Source organism: Phycodurus eques, chromosome 9, assembly GCF_024500275.1.
Source record: "Phycodurus eques isolate BA_2022a chromosome 9, UOR_Pequ_1.1, whole genome shotgun sequence".
NCBI lineage: Eukaryota > Metazoa > Chordata > Actinopteri > Syngnathiformes > Syngnathidae > Phycodurus > Phycodurus eques.
In genome coordinates this window covers 18,884,123-18,901,100 of record NC_084533.1, presented here as the reverse complement: position 1 = coordinate 18,901,100, position 16,978 = coordinate 18,884,123, and the positions used below count along the sequence as shown (strand labels likewise).

General features: G+C 40.7%; 1 protein-coding gene across 1 annotated transcript in view; it reads left to right on the top strand.

The window, feature by feature from the left end:
• The window catches only part of tenm1 (teneurin transmembrane protein 1), a 228,295-nt gene that overhangs the window by 84,586 nt on the left and 126,731 nt on the right, over positions 1-16,978 (top strand). The window contains 1 exon segment of the mRNA XM_061685196.1: positions 9,707-9,877. Coding sequence (XP_061541180.1) covers positions 9,707-9,877 — 171 coding nt within the window.

Below are 16,978 nucleotides of genomic sequence, written 5' to 3'. Positions count from 1 at the left end.
ACACTTCATTCCATGCTCATGTCCCTTTAATCCTTAGGTATATACGGTATAGGTACTGTATCTAATATAATATTGTGTATAATACACAATAGTACAGAAATAAATGTAAACGGTCACACAATCATACACAAAAACATACAGACTTAAACGACAATAGAATTACAAACTTTTAAGTGGGCGGTTGAGGGTGGTAAAAAAAAACATTTTACCATCTCATGTCTGTCAGAGTAAATCGACCCCTAAAACACCTCCAAATATGCAAATATCCTCAGTCTCAGCCTTAAATTTGTTTTAATGGCTCAGGAGTTCCCATCCCTCACTCCCCTTTCACTCTCCTTCACACTTGTTTTGCCCATTTGTCTCTCTCCTCCATTCCTCTGCTCTCTCCTTCTTGTGTGTGACTTTTTTCTCTGTCTACAGTCCCTGCCTCCACCACCCAGTACCACCACCACCGTCCCTCTGAAGTTGTGGCTTTGCTGGAGGCTGACACAGCCTCACAATAGAACATGGATGAGCAATTGCTTTTACTGTACAGTACATGCTAACCGAGTGTGCACACTAAATGGAATGACCGATGCTTGAATGAGTGTATTGATTATTTCTTTTCACCTGTTCATTCTAAGACTATGGGCCTGATTTAGTTTCACATATTGTGATCGCTAAATTGCGGGTTCGCGCTATTAGATTGCACCTACTGTTGATGTGTGTGTTGCGTGTGATTTACAAAGATTTTGATTTTTTTTTTTTTTTTTTTAACTGAGGTCCCAAATACAGTTAGCTGGTGCTAAATTTTGTGCTCACTAACAGATCGTGTGCGCTGTTGGCAACATTTGTAAAAGTGGAGAAGACCACCGTATTTAAAATTTTTTGTGCTTTAAACCCCTGGAGACTAGTTGGGGACCTGGTGGCGACCCGGGTCGCCGCTGGTTGCGGAGACCTCTCTATGACGTGTCCTGGAGTCTCCTGGAGACGAGCCGGGTCGCCAGGGAGTCGTGGTGAAATCAAACATTTCATTGGAGACCTTTTGGCAACTCCTCTATATGCTCACGATAGAGAAAAACCTTAAGGTAGCTTCATGTCACAAAACTGCAATCAATCAACACCAAAATGTATGTGGACAGCTTTTCTTATAGCCACTTCAACCTCTGAAAATATCACAACGATCGCTCCAATATTTTGGATTTTATGGATGAAAACTTGAAACTTGAAACAGCACACCCACAAAACTGCTCATAAGCAATGTGGGGCAAGCTACATGGAAAATGTAGTGAGCTAAGCTACAAGCTATTCTATATTGAATGAAGCTTTACTACTCTGAAGCTACACATCAGAGAAATGCAGCAAGCTAAACTACAATTTTTTAAAAAATCAGCTAAAGTCCATCAAAGTAAAGAAAAAATTACATTGTAAATATGTTGTAATTGTACTGTAAAGGTACAAAAGAAGACTGAGTTCTAAAGTCTTTGGATAATTATGCTTCTTACTATCCTTACAATATCAATGTCGAATGCAGTGACAGCACTGTTTTTCTTAACATAACTGAACAATGTGTACTAAACGTCTTACAAGTGTTTTGAGATACGAGCTGTCCTTCAACCAATTTTTTGCTTTGACATGCAACGCCAGACTTGAGCTACAAGTGCCTTATAGTGTGAACTCAAGTCAACCCACTTTAAAATAAGCAGCGGTTTGGGCAACACCGAACAATTCATAAAAGACACTTTAAGCTGTTTATGCCACATAAACAGTGCCAATAATTTTGATTGGTATTTCAAAAAAGGTTTACACGAGAGACACAAAATCACAAATCGCAATTAGACTCAGGTTAAATAACATTGCATACTAAATTCATCTACTTTCATATACTCCTCCCTCATGCGCAAAATGAGCTTCCTGGCAATTCAGTGCGTTTGGCAGATGCAATCCTGGTTGTAGTTCAGATTCTACATCTGTTTGCGTGCTCAATTAAGTGTGCGCCCATTTTTGCATGTGGAAACCTTCAGTAAATCAAGCCCTATGTTGCCCACAGTAGGTGATATAAGAGTAAATGCATGGGAATCCTCACACTTTACAACAAATTCTTTCTCTGTCCTGCTCGTACTCAGCTCCACAAGTGTGAAATGTAATTATCATTATTGAGTGTAGAATAATTTCCATCTAATCTGATGAGACACGTACTTGACATCAAATAGCAGAAAATACTTGACTGTGATGAGTATGTTCTGAAAAAAAAAAAAAAAAATAGAAGGAACATTGAAGAGAATCGCAGTGTACCGTACTTGTACTGGACAAGGAGCTGCATTTGGTAACTTAAATGGCCGTTCATAAGATGACAACACCTCACTATAGAAGCACAAAGAATAAAAAACATCCATCCATCCATTTTCTGTACCGCCTTATCCTCACTAGGGTCGCGGGCGTGCTCGAGCCTATCCCAGCTATTTTCGGGTGAGAGGCGGGGTACACCCTGAACTGGTCGCCAGCCCATCGCAGGGCACATATAAACATTACTATTATTATTATTATATGGATTCATTAGGGGTCATACCGCCCCCAAGGCCGGACATAATGAAACATGTCCATCTGACTGGAAATGTGTGATGTGGTGGGTGATACTGTTCCACGCCAGTCCTGTACAGTACAGTATGTCACATTATTATGAAGTCGGTGCGGACTCCCTCACTGAGCAAGCTTTTTACCACAGCAACATCTGTTACATTAGGCAGATCTCTGCTCCACTACTGTAAGTCATGAGGAAACCTTCCCCTTTATATCAGCATCAACATTTGATAGATAGGGTCTTCCTTGGCCTTTGCTTCACGCCTCTATAAATATTTAAAGGAATTCACCTAATTATAATTCTTATAAGTAACTAACAACAATAGTAATTGTCACAAAGGTCCACAAAGGTGACACAAAAATATAGGAGCAATTGTTAGTTTGAAAACATTAACGAAGCGGCAGGCCCAGACCTTGAGTCCCCATCCTGCCTCCAAGCCTGCGCGGACCAGCTCGCTCCAGTCTTCACACAGATCTTCACTAGATCTCTGGAACTGTGCGAAGTACCATCCTGTTTCAAACGCTCCACCATCATCCCAATCCCCAAGAAACCTGCAATCTCGGGTCTGAATGACTACAGGCCTGTCGCCCTGACATCTGTGGTCATGATGTCCTTTGAACGCCTTGTGCTGGACCACCTCAAGAGCGTCACAGGTCCCCTGCTGGACCCCCTGCAGTTTGCCTACCGAGCAAACAGGTCTGCGGATGATGCAGTCAACATGGGACTGCACTTCATCCTAGAACACCTCAACGGCACCTGAACCTACGCGAGGATCCTGTTCGTGAACTTCAGCTCTGCGTTCAACACCATCATCCCCGAACTCCTCTCATCCAAGCTTCTCCAGCTCAGCGTCTCGCCTGCCATCTGGCAGTGGATTTACAGCTTCCTGACGGGCAGGACACAGCAGGTGTGGCTGGGGGACACCACCTCATCTACACGCACCACGCCCCAAGGTTGTGTCCTCTCTCCGCTGCTCTTCTCTCGCTATATGAACGACTGCACCTCAACTCACCCAGCTGTCAAACTCCTGAAGTTGGCAGACGACACCACAGTCATCGGCCTCATCAAAGACGGTGACGAGTCTGCGTATCGAGAGCAAGTGCAGCGGCTGGACCTGTGGTACGGTCGACACAACCTGGACTCCAGGAGGCATCCTTCGCCACAGCTGCCCCTCACGCTGTCCAACTGCATGTGTCAACCGTCGAGACCCTCAAGTTCCTGGGAATTTCAGTCTCTCAGGACCTGAAGTGGGAGATCAACATCAACCCCATCCTCAGAAAGGCTCAGCAGAGGATTTACTTCCCGCGGCTTTTGAGGAAGCACGGCCTGCCACAGGAGCTGTTGAGGCAGTTCTACACAGCGGTCATCAAATCAGTCCTGTGTTCTTCCGTCACAGCCTGGTTTGGTGCTGCTACAAAAAAGGACAAACTCGACTGCAACGGACAATCAAAACTGCTGCAAAGATTGTCGGTACCCCCCTACCCACCCTTGAGGACTTGCACGCTGCCAGAACCAAGAGAAGAGCGTGCAAAATCCTCTTGAACCCTCCAGATCCTGGTCACCACCTCTTCCAGCTCCTTCTCTCAGGTAGGCGCTACCGAAAAATACAAATTCCAACAGCTTCTTCCCTCTTGCCATTAACTTGTTAAACAGTTAACTTACAATTCCATTGCAACATGCTGCAATTTTTTTGTCTTGAGTTTGTTGTCAAATTTCTGTCGGGCCAATTATACATTACTCGTGCACTCACTGTAGTAGTCCCGTCCTGCTGCACTATTTGCATATCTGTTGTTGACCAATCCTGGCCACTCATCTGCTTGAGTAGCATCATACATTTCTTAAAGTCTCAGCGCCCTTTGCACAATGGTCATTGCACAGTACTATTGTTCTATTAGTCATTTCAAACTGCTCTAATTGCTAGAGGACTCGGCATCTTTTTGCACAAGTGTAAAAAAAAGTAAATAAATAAATTGTACCGGCATTACCACATTACTGTCCACCTTTTATTGCTCAGTGACTGTTTTCTTTTTTATATCTTAATGTCTCAAAAGTATTCTGTCAATTGACTGTCTATTGTCGTACTAGAGCGGCTCCAACTACCGGAGACAAATTCCTTGTGTGTTTTTGACATTCTTGGCAAATAAAGATGATTCTGATTCTTATTCTGATTTGACCAAAGAATTGGTTCCTTACTGTACTGCTGGCAGGATATATTAGGAGCACCACTTTCTCTTTGAGTTGTAGTCTCACTTCAACCATATCCTTTAAGTCAATCTCAGGGGGTAAGTGACAGCACAGAACCCCCTCCGTGCACTGCCGTTGTATTACCTGTGCCAGTCATCTCACTGTCACGCTGATCAATGATTCATGTGCAGGAGGACTTCGGCCTGTTAGCTTTCTGCGCTGCAGCTCTCAGCTCCCCGGCTCCACTGCGCTGCTCTTAACGAAATAATGACTGGACTTTCTCTGAGTATTTCTCCAACTGTTAGGCACCTTTTGGTAAGAATACTGAGAAGATGGACACTCACAGAAAGATGGATAGGCAGCCAGAGAGAAAAATAGTACAAGCAATGGTTCATGCAGCGCACACGCTGCTCACATAACTGACTGCATGCTGTGTGTAGAGTGTGTGTGTATAATGAGGGTGGCATTTTCTTAAATGCACGCACATAACGTGTCATAAATTTTCATAAAGGATGACATTTTTCTAATTCTTTATTTTTCCAGCATGGATGTTGTAACATATAGTCTACTGTATATGTGGCCTTTCCCAACACTCAAATGTTAGTAACCAGTTTTAACAATACTTACTGTATGCTTGAACCACTGCTCCTTGACATTTCCTATACCACAGCTGAAAGAAACAAAGAAAAAAACACCTTTTGGCAACATTTTTTTTAAGTCAAGGCCATCACTTTCAGCTATTTTATCTTTGCTTCTGAGTTATTATATTTATTTATCTATTTATGTATTTATTCTGTTGAGTCGGGTAAAGCAGATGGCCGTAAATACTACAGCAGCCATGAGCCCCAGCGAATATTTCTACAGGGAACAAGAATAATCAGTGGTGAGATTCAGATTTGTAGCCAAGCCAAAACATTGTACTGGGTAACAGAACACCACGACATACTGTACTTTGATGTAACCCAGAATCTAAAGGACCATTAATTTGAATAATTTTAAATAATGAATCCATGAATCCTTTTAATCTTTACAATCACATTTCATACCAAAACAAATAAGAATCTTACCGATTACTTAGTTGTTTTGTTCTAATCTACATTCTACACGCTGTCATTTTAGTAAAACGGGTGAAGAATATTGGTGGGTGTATATCTCAGTCGGAGTTCACAACTGATTTAGCAAGTGAATCTGGCCTGTGTGCAATTTATAATTGATTTATCTCAATGTATGGTGATGTCAAACACATGATGTCTGTTGCTTTACAACATGCTTGAACTTGCTTATTTTCCTGACACTAAAGCTATAATACAATAAATCCCATACTAGCAACAGCTCTCCATGACAACTGTGCAAATTATTTTCATTGTAAAATGAGAAACAATACTGAATTAGAATTGGTGTTGGTTTCGTCAAAACATTGTCGAGCACAGAAGCAAATTTAAGCCAGAAAGCTACTTAGATTTTACTTTTGTGTTGTACTTGAGGTGATGGCCTTCTTGGTACCAGCTGTCTATCCGTTGTTGTAAATGTTAAAAGGTTGTGGAAGGATTTTACCGTTTCTCCCAAAATTAAACAGAGATTTACTATTTCTCATGGCCTCATTAGCTTCAAGATTAATTAATTAATACAAAAATAATGGCACATATCTTAGTTAAGAATATTTGCTTGAAACATCATGAAATGTGTGCTGGGATGGTTAAACTTATGTCCTGTCACAAATAAAAGGTATGACTCACTATGATAGGGGCATTTGTCACTGGTATGTTTACATTTAAAAAAAGATTAAATTGCAGAATTTACCCAAAAAATATATTAATTGAATCTTTGCAGCATGGAAAGAGTCAGTCATATTACTGTGAGGGAATCTCACATTAGTGCTTAGAATTGCTTAGAAGTGCATAGTCTGCACACACACTCCACACAACAATCCTCTCCTAATCATGTCCCCTCATCACAGCTCTGTAGCTCTAGATGATAAGTGTTGTAAGATAAAGGTCAACAACTCTAAAACAAAGAGTGAGCAAGACGAAAAAAGAGAGGCTGATGAGCAGGAAGGGCAAGTATTCCAAAAGGGGCTTTTGAGGCACGTTGTGGTGAAGCGGAGAGGGGAGGAGAGTTTCTAAGGACTGTTGCCACAGAGTCGTCAGTGAAGTGGCATGGGACTAACAAAGATGTGGGTGCACCGAGGAAGAAGAAAAACCATTCAGATTAGCAAAAATACAGAGAAAATTAAATATAGGTGGAAATACTGACTAGTCATGGCCGTGTCATCCCTCTCGGAACATTCATTTATGAAACTGAAAGGCAGTTCCTCTCAACTGCAAAATAATAAACGAAGACACTTGGAGTTCCAAACGATGTTTCATATCTGAACAGCAGTCTAGTTTTACGTAACATTTGTATTAGTACAATTTTGTAAAAAAGAAAAGGCAAAAAAACAAAAACAAAGAACCATAGTTTGTGATAATACATCATGTAGAAGGCAATAGGGACAGAATGACTATAGACTCTAAAGCTGATTCACATCATGCACACAAATGTCTTCGTCGAGTTTGAATGTGCCCCGTGCTTCCATATGTTCTCATCTCATGGAAGTGGGGCGTTAGGTCAATGTTGCACACACAGCATTAAGCATTATAAACAGGTCAATTTGGATAAATTAAACACATGGCTCAGCTTTAAAAGAGTTAAATGGACTGCACTTACATAGCACTTTATCTACACAATCACAGTTTCCAAGCGCTTTATAAACCCTCACATTCATACACCAATGGGCGACCCAGTTAACTTTAGAAAATATTTTAATGTTCTTCTACTGGTTTCTAAATCCCTAAGTGGTTTAGGTCCTGAATACATGAAAGAAATGCTAATAGAATAAAAACCCAGTAGGGCTCTGAGATCAACAGATACAGGTCAAATAGTGGAGCACACAGTCCAAAGCAAACATGGTGAAGCAGCATTTAGCTATTATACTGCACACAAATGGAATAAGTTGCCAAAAGAAGTGACGTCAGCCCCAAGTGTGAATGCTTTTAAGTCCAGGTTAAAAACTCTTCTTTTTTTCTCATGCTTTTTAGAGCATTTCCATTTTTAAATGATATTTCTTGCACTGTACGCAGTTTTAATTGTACTCTTATATTTTTTCTCTTTGTTTTAAATGTTAATAAGATGTTTTTTTCTTTGTTTTTAAATGCTTTTAATCATGTAAAGCACATTGAGTTACCTTGTGTATGAAATGCGTTATATAGATAAATTTGCTTTGGTTTGCTTTGCTATATGTTCCTTAGCCTAATAACGGTTGTAAAACACTGCTCTAGAATTTCAACGGAGGCAAAGCAGTAGACTATTATTTGGAATCATTGTAGACTCAGTAGTAACTTCAAGCAGCTTGACAGAGTAACTATGACTACTTTTCGGATTATAGTAACGCATTACATCTCTAATTACTTTAACCGGCGGACAATTTAGAGAAATGTGTTGGAAAGCGTTACTGGCACGACTGCCCGTTTGTTAACAACAAAGTCCCCCAAGACTAACTCTTTTTAACATAACACAAATTTAATTTGGCAGAAAAAAAATGAATGTCTCGTAGCCATATTGATGTAAGAAATATGTGCATGTCCATGTCTGGTCTCGTCACAGGCTGACAGTTCAATTAGTGTGAACTAAATGCCGCATGATGTCTCCCTCATGGCCCTGGTAATCTTCAGTGTTTTTCTTTGAAGGACTCATATTATGCAAAAATCTAGAGCTAAACCAACGTTGGCTCAAGCTGGTAAGACATTGAGATGTAGGCTGTGCATCATATCCTGATTCTGAGAGGGTACAACATTGCACCAAATAGACTCCCAACTTTATTTCACCTGTTAATTAGGTATTCCTAAGAATTGACAAATTGGTTGGTGCGGGAGTCCAGCAATGCATGCATGAAACAGCAGATATGTTCATGTTTTGGCATGGGCTTGTACAATCATGTCTATTTGGTTTTTCCGAGCAGCCATTTTGTGTGAGGGTTAGCAAGCTTGTGTCTAGTGCTTTCTGCGGGTGCCGCCAATAAACAGAAGGAAGATAGGCAGTGAAGATGTTTGAAGTCCTCAGAAGTTCTTTACCTTGATCTGCAATGTTCGCAGACAGCCTCTGACTGCCACCATTGCATAGTTACTTTGTGGTTCGACTCTGCTTTTGTTTGATGTTCCGAAGGTGTCACAGAAGAAAATCTGGCAGTGATTTATTTCATTTACTTTCATTTTTACTTCTTTGCTGCAGTGAAGCAAAGCTACCTTTAAAGATACTTTTCAAGTAAAAATGAAAGCAATGTAGGACTGCAGCTTTTCATACATGGAATATTAAGATTCGTTAGAGCAGGGTTTGTATTTTATGAAAGGTTTTATTGACAGTATTGCAAGATAATTAATTTCCTTAATAGTCAGGTGTTGGTTGTTTCTATTTAACAGCGTGTTGGATTGTTTTCCCAGTCAACAGTTAGATGAGCAGAAGGGGGAAATCCAGTACCCTCCCATACCCTTTGTTGTTTAAAAGGCCCATATGGATTGTGAATCAGCTACGGCTTTCAGAGCATCATTAGTCATGCACAAAAGACTGTGTTAGCACTTTAATATCAGCCTTGGGCTCAAGCTCTGAAGATCTCCCATAATTGCCCACCTCGGCCACAATCTACTGTATGTGAAAGAGTGCTATGTGTGTGCGTGTGTTTGTGTGTATACATTTCCCTGTGTTCTTTGTGCATCTGCTAATTGTGTGCTGCCTTGATGGACCCTAATAAGCGCCTAAAACGCATGATTTGCCAGATATGGGGATTAAAGGAGAGTCAGACATGCCCATATACACATTCTGAATTCTAATCTTTTCACATCATTTTTCTTCCTTTGGCACTCATTTTGTGTGCGTATGTCCATGTCCATGTGTTTGTGTGTGTATGTGTGTGTGTGTGTTTGTGTGCAGCGGTCCACCTGTTAGGTCTGACCTGGCATCTGCGGCACGGCGAGAGCCAGCTGTATGAGAATGGTGGAAGCTCAGCAGACCATCAACAGGAGGATCGCAAAAGTAGACCTACCAGCTCTATCCACCTGCTGGACACACTTAACCCTGAGAACACACATGCCAGCGACAGAGGTGAGTATAAAACCCATAGTAGCGACAGATATATCATGCAATCAGCATCTGACAGTCCTTGAGGATATGTAGCCCTGGAGCGAATGTAAAGCAAAATGGGTCAGCATCCAAAATATTGAACAAACTGTTGTTTAGGCGCACGGTGGCCGACTGGTTAGATCGTCAGCCTCACGGTTCTGAGGAGCGGGGTTCAATCCCCAGCCCCGCCTGTGTGGAGTTTGCATGTTCTCCCCGTGCCTGCGTGGGTTTTCTCCGGGCACTCCGGTTTCCTCCCACATCCCAAAAACATGCATGAATTGGAGACTCTAAATTGCCCATAGGTGTGAATGTGAGTGTGAATGGTTGTTTGTTTGTATGTGCCCTACGATTGGCTGGCAACCAGTTCAGGGTGTACCCCGCCTCCTGCCCGATGATAGCTGGAATAGGCTCCAGCACGCCCGCGACCCTAGTGATTAGAAGCGGCTCAGAAAATGGATGGATGGAAACTGTTATTTAGTTGATTTTAACTTTAGTACTGCTATGCAAAGCAAAATTGTAGCCTCATGCTACAAGCACACTAACACATGAAATACTACAGAAAAAAGGATGGTAAAGGTCAGCAGTGGCTACAATGACATGAATGTTCACAGTAGCTAAAATATGCTATGGCACAAATATGTTCTGTAGCAGTGATAATTATTACAAGCTTTTAGATGCTGTGAACAATGAACTCAATGAAATAAAAGAGTGGATGGAAATACACAAATTATCTATGTACTTAAGTAAAACCAAAACAATGATGTTGAAGATATCTTAATTGAAAATGTAAATGAGACCACATTTTTAGGAGTTATACTTGATAGCAAATTGGAAGGCTCGTGTAAGACATAAAAACAAAAATCTCCAAAAGCCTCTCAATTATAAATAAAGTGAAACAATTTCTTTATGAGAATACACTCCGCATTTTATACTGCACCCTGGTACTCCCATATTTCATGCATTGTGTTGAAGTGTGGGGTAACACCTACCAGTCTACAATTAATTCATTAATCATATTGCAGAAACGGGCTGTGCGCTCATTCACAAGGCTGGATTTCTCAAACACACACTTAATCTGTTTATTCAGTCATAATTGCTAAAATGTAATGAGTTTGTAAAATACAACGCCCCAATAATCCTTATTTAAAGCCTTCAGCAAATTACTACCGACTAACCTACAGCTACTTTTCACAATAAGAGAAAGAGCCTATATAAATTGGAAGGATATGGAGACTTCAGATTACCAAAGATTCGAGCTTCTCATAAATGTTTTTGTGTGTCTGTATGTGGAGCGGCGGCACGGTAGCGAGAGGCGGGGTACACCCCAAACTGGTCGCCAGCCAATCACAGGGAACATATAAACAAACAACTATTCACACTCACATTCACACCTACGGGCAATTTAGAGTTTCAATTAACCTACCCAGCATGTTTTGGGGATGTGGGAGGAAACTGGAGTACCCGGAGAAAACCCACGCGGGCACGGGGAGAACATGCAAACTCCATACAGGCGGGGCTGGTTGTTTGTTTATGTGTGCCCTGCGATTGGCTGGCGACCAGTTCAGGGTGGACCCTGCCTCATGCCCGAAGATAGCTGGGATAGGCTCCAGCACTCCCGCGACCCTAGTGAGGATAAGCGGTTCAGAAAATGGATGGATGGATGGATTTGTGAACTATGTTCTATAGTAATGTGTGGAAAAGTAGTTCATAAAACAATAGATTTATGCTCCAGCAGTATAAGTCCTTAGTTTGTTGTTAGCTCTATTATTGTGTTTCTATAAATGAGAAATGGGGGTGGGATTTAATGTTTTTCTTCTTCCCACTCCCTTTCAGGCATAAATGAAAACATTTTTTTTTCTTTCTTTCTTTTGCATTTTGGTATTTGTTTGTTTGTACATATGAAAGAAGTTATACATTTGTGCTTGTTTTAACAAATGTAGTTTTCTTGCTTATGTCTTAAAAAAAAAGACCATTTTTATTTGAACCTTGGCTTTATACACTGTAAACCGTGTGTGACGCATGTTCCAATAAGAGACCTCACTCAAGAAATCAGTTTTGAACAGATTAATCATTGAAAAGAAAGGTATGGTAATTTGTTAATCATGTTCCCTCTTTGCCGCTACGTGACTGGAATTGACTCTCGACACTCACTTCTCAACTAGCCAGAGGAATTACTAACACCAATTTAACCCCATGATACGGTACATTAAATGTGAGTGTTGCAGGTCATGATGTCAGGCAGGACACAACAACCTTTATGGTTGGCTGATGGATATTACATAGTTGTCAGTGCTCATGTTCAGCACTTAGAGAGAAAAGGTTTAAGCTAAACTGCAACGCACTGCAATTCAGGCAACCTGGGACATCCCTAAAGCAACTGTTCTTGATGAATCCTCACATTCGGAGGATTAACGCTCAGATCGGGAGTTAAATCCTAGACTGATAGAGCACTCGGGGGTCATTGAATTTACTTCTTAAGGTTGCATCACAATCTATTATTTCAACATCTATAGCTTTAGGTGCCTGATGAAAACTAGGACATAAAAATGGACAGAGCCAAAATGGGGGTTGAGATTAATTTAGTACCCTCTGAGGTATTCCCTACACAGAGGATGGCCAGAAAGATTAGAGATTGAGCTATAATCCAGTGCGTGAGATTATCACGCTCATCCTGCTGTACCCATCACCTTTCACACCCAGAAACCACACAATCCCCCAGATTACACCACAAGGGCTGGTGTGTGGAGGCTGCAGGGAACCAAAAGGATAAATACATGACACTAGAGCGAGAGGAGGAAGAGAAAGGAGGTGGTCAGAAGACGTGAATGATAAATGGGTACCAATTTGCTTGAAGGATGGCAAACGTGTATTTTAAAAAGAAAGTGATGAATCAGAATAATTACTCACATTGAAATAGGCTGCTTATGTGTCAGCAAATTTGGCCAATGGCAAATGTAAACTTTTTTTCCTGTTTGAAATAGGTTTATGTACTATATATTGTGATTTTCTTTGCAAAACTGCAGCATAGTAGTGGGAGTATGTGATTAATGGAGAACAATCAAATATTCACTTTGAGAGATACATTAAACAAGATTGGCACAATGATTGGTAGGTGCTCTATTTGTTCATTGTTATCAGTTAAGTCTAAAGGCGCTTGACAATTCACAAATATTGCTATTCATGGGTTCAAAAGTGCTATTTATAATGAAATAAACCTTGTACATCACATATTGGACTGAAAAGTTGCCTTGTTGGATGAAGAAATAAATTAGATGTGTATCAATTTAAACGTAGAATGCCTTAATTTCTTCTCCAACTCTACTTTTACAAAACATCATTTTATTTGTTTATACTGTATAGCACAAATGCATTGACATGGAATGGCTTAATGTGATAATTGAAAACAGTATTAACAAGAAAAGGCTATTCGATTGCTTCATTATTTATGCAGCAGTACATTGTAAGTGACGTGATGTGTCATGTGTCTACATACAATCAGTGTTTTTATGATCTGTGCATGATCTCTCCTGCAGTTTCCCTATCAGGAGCCCTTCTTAGTCCTTTACAAATGAACATATTTCTAATTAGTACTACTGCAACTGCTATTCACCCCATGATAATCAAACTCAGTCGACTGAGTAAGTGTGAGTGCACATGCTTTAATATTTCTTTATCTAACATGCTGACTCCCACAGAGAAATACCGCAAGTGCCGCAAAAAGCATTACCCGACATGTTCTGAAAATAACATTTCTACCTTAATGAAGTACTTGGAGTTTGAGAATAACATTTGACTCACTGGGAAGCATCAGATAAATTTATTATATAAAATGATGCAAAGTGACATTCACTGGGAGCATAGTGCCTCGTTATCAAGTGAAGATTGTGGAGCTTGAGGAATGGCACTTGAGCCAATGGCATGGTAGCATTTATAGCTGAAATGAGAGTCAATGCCAAATTCTTCTTTTCACTCTCACTTGTGGTTGGAAATGGAGTGTAGACTGCTAGAGTGTGACAGAGGGCTCTTATGGAGCACATCAATATTCTGTGCTGAGAGACAGTAAAGGGAAATGGGCAAAGTGTGTAAAAAAAATTTGACTATCGTGTATGTATATGAGAAAAGATGTGTGCATGTGAGAGCGAGAGAGAGAGAGAGAGAAAGAGAGAGAGGGGGGGGGAGAGAGAGAGAGCGAGAGAGAGAGAGAGAGAAAAGATGGTGATAGACTAGTCCATGTTACTCTGGTCTCATTGATTTTCTCACGCTGGGATACATTCTCAGGATGTGAGTGCAAAAAGCCCCCCCCCCCCCCCCCCCGCAACCCAGGCTTTTCTTATTCCTGCTGCAATGCCTAGAGGACAGCCCAAAGGCTCTCTGGTTTAAAATTAACAACTCAACGGCCTACAATTAGCCACCTTTCTTTTGTAAATGCAGCCATTTTTGCCAGATTAACGGTACACAGACGTGACACGCATTCAGTGCTTGACTGATTGTCTAACAGGGACGTCGGAATGTGGACAAGAATGCTCAGCTTGAAAAAAGAAAAGGTTTATCAAAACAACTTTTGGTCAACACCACCGTGTGTGATGTTGAAAATAGCATAGGCAAATTGATGATTATTTTTCACAAAGTAATGGTGAAACAGTCAACAGGCCTCCGTCCTATTTCTTCCGTAGTCCATATTCAAGTGGCCTTGTGCAAAACTGCCATTGACATTTTGATTTTTCAAGATGATTTCATTTCATTTATCTTTAAGTGTTTTATTGCGGTACGCTTTCTATATTTTTCTTGATAGCACTACTTTCATGTGTATATGAATGGTATGTGTATGTTATATATACATACTTTTTTTATAACCATGGAGCACTTTGTGCAACTGTGGACATTGTAAGTGTGCTATATAAATAAACACAGAAAATCCTGGTGAAAACAACAAAATAAGAACATAAATAAAAACATGTACTAAACAACCAAACAACACAATGTTATGACAAACTATTGTACACTAGTTCTAAACCGCTACCTCTCTCTCGTTACATTACAACACACTGATTTTGATAGAAATTACTGGCTGCACACTTACACAAGATTGCATACTTTTTCTTTGATACATCTCATTACAGATACATGCCCAGATCTCCTTATAAACATATAGTTTCATTACACTTGGTCGCACGGACACAACAAACGCACAAAATATCAACACAGGGTACATTCGGAAATTCAGTCCGACGCTCTCACCGTGCCCCGAGATTGTGATACTCAGAGACAGAGCGAGCTCCATTTTCTATAACTTTACTAATGAACATGTTGGCTATTGGCAGGGATACGTCAGCAACTATAAACTATATGTTTATAAAAAGGTCTGGGTGTGTATCTGTATTGGGATGTATCGGAAAAAAAAGTGTATGCAGTGTTGTGTAAGCATACAGCCAGTAATTTCTATCAGTTTATTCAGGTAAAGGCAAAGCAACATCACTTCTCTTTCAGTAACTGTGTGGAGAGTAGAGAGTAATTGCCTCATTTACAGAACAATGGTGACAAGATGGTGAAGAATGGTGAAAAAAACTGAATGAGCCAGCCCTTTGGGCATACAAATTAGAAAAGCCAAGTTGCTGGGCTGTTCACACCTGAGTTGGGATATTGCATTGACAATATCTTACTATCTGGAGTCCTGAAAAAAAAGGAAAATAAATATTACTGCCACTTTAAAGGTGTCATATTTTACCAAACCAACATTTTCCAGTATTTGGGATGTAATATTGTCCCTATGTTGCCTCAGTAAATGTGAAATATAAATTAAAATCATCCACTCATTATTGAGTCTCCGATGTTTTTCTGCCGAGAGTCCTGAAACCAGGTCCTTCAAATTTGTCAAGCTTATCTGCGTCATTAGTAAAGACCTCGGCCTACCTCTCGGCCAGCGCTGTCACCATAACAAACATGTGTGCTCCTACAAGTGGGCCTTTTACACTGAGGCAACAAGTCAGAGAAAAGGGGGTGGTCTTAGCCAAATATGGACAAAGCAGATACAAAACTGGGTCAAACAGAAGTACTGTAGCTGTCAGAGGAGCCTTTTATGGACACTCTTATGTAATTCGCCCCATTCCCTTCCTGTCTTATTTGATAGAGTGAAGCACCTAAGAGCGATCTTTCATTACAGAGGGCAAAAAAGGTTCCAAACAATACAATGTGAAGATGCAGGCTGGATGCATGCAGAATGGTGTGGATCTGTTTTGTTGTTGTTGTTTTTTTCCCATTCATTCTTACACAGCATAGCTATCAATTCATGGGTGAAAATCTCAGTGTGGGGGCAGCATTACAAGCACTGATGTCACGATTCTGTGAAATTCAGAGTGGCTGGCTTGCAGAAACATTTTTGGAACTCGGCAACCTATTAAATATTTACTTGGTTGTTTGATTTTAAATTTGATGGGTGCGCAGGAACTCCCAAGACCCAACAAACAAATAAATGTTTTATACAATAATCTTATGTCGGCTTAAGTTAGTGCAGTCTATTTTATACCCCTTTACAAAAGTCAAATTGTGCGATTCCATTTATTTTGTGGATGTTTCACTTTACTAATTTCTTAATGAAGAGGTCTGAAATGCACTTTGCACATGTAATTGCAAGTTTTTTTTTGTTATTTTGAAGTCTTCGAAGGATATTTTTGTTGGATTTGGATTAAAGTGGAGGCACGGTGGCGGACTGGTGAGCACATCTGCATCACTGATGACCGGGGGTTTAAATCAGGCCTCGCCTGTATGGAGTTTGCACGTTCCCCCCATGCCGGCGTGGGTTTCTCCCACGCTACTCGGTTTTCCTCCCACATCACAAGAACATGCATGGTCGGTGATTGAAAACTCTAAATTGCCTGTAGGTGTGAATGTGATCGAAAATGGTTATTTGTTTGTATGTGCCCTGCGATTGACTGGCAACCAGTTCATGGTGTAACCCGCCTCTCGCCCAAAGATAGCTGGGATAGGCTCCAGCACGCCTGTGTCACGATAAGCGGTATGGAAAATGAGGGATGGCTGGATTAGAGTGAGTTGTACCTTATTATTCAAATGTGGGTCTCGGGCCAA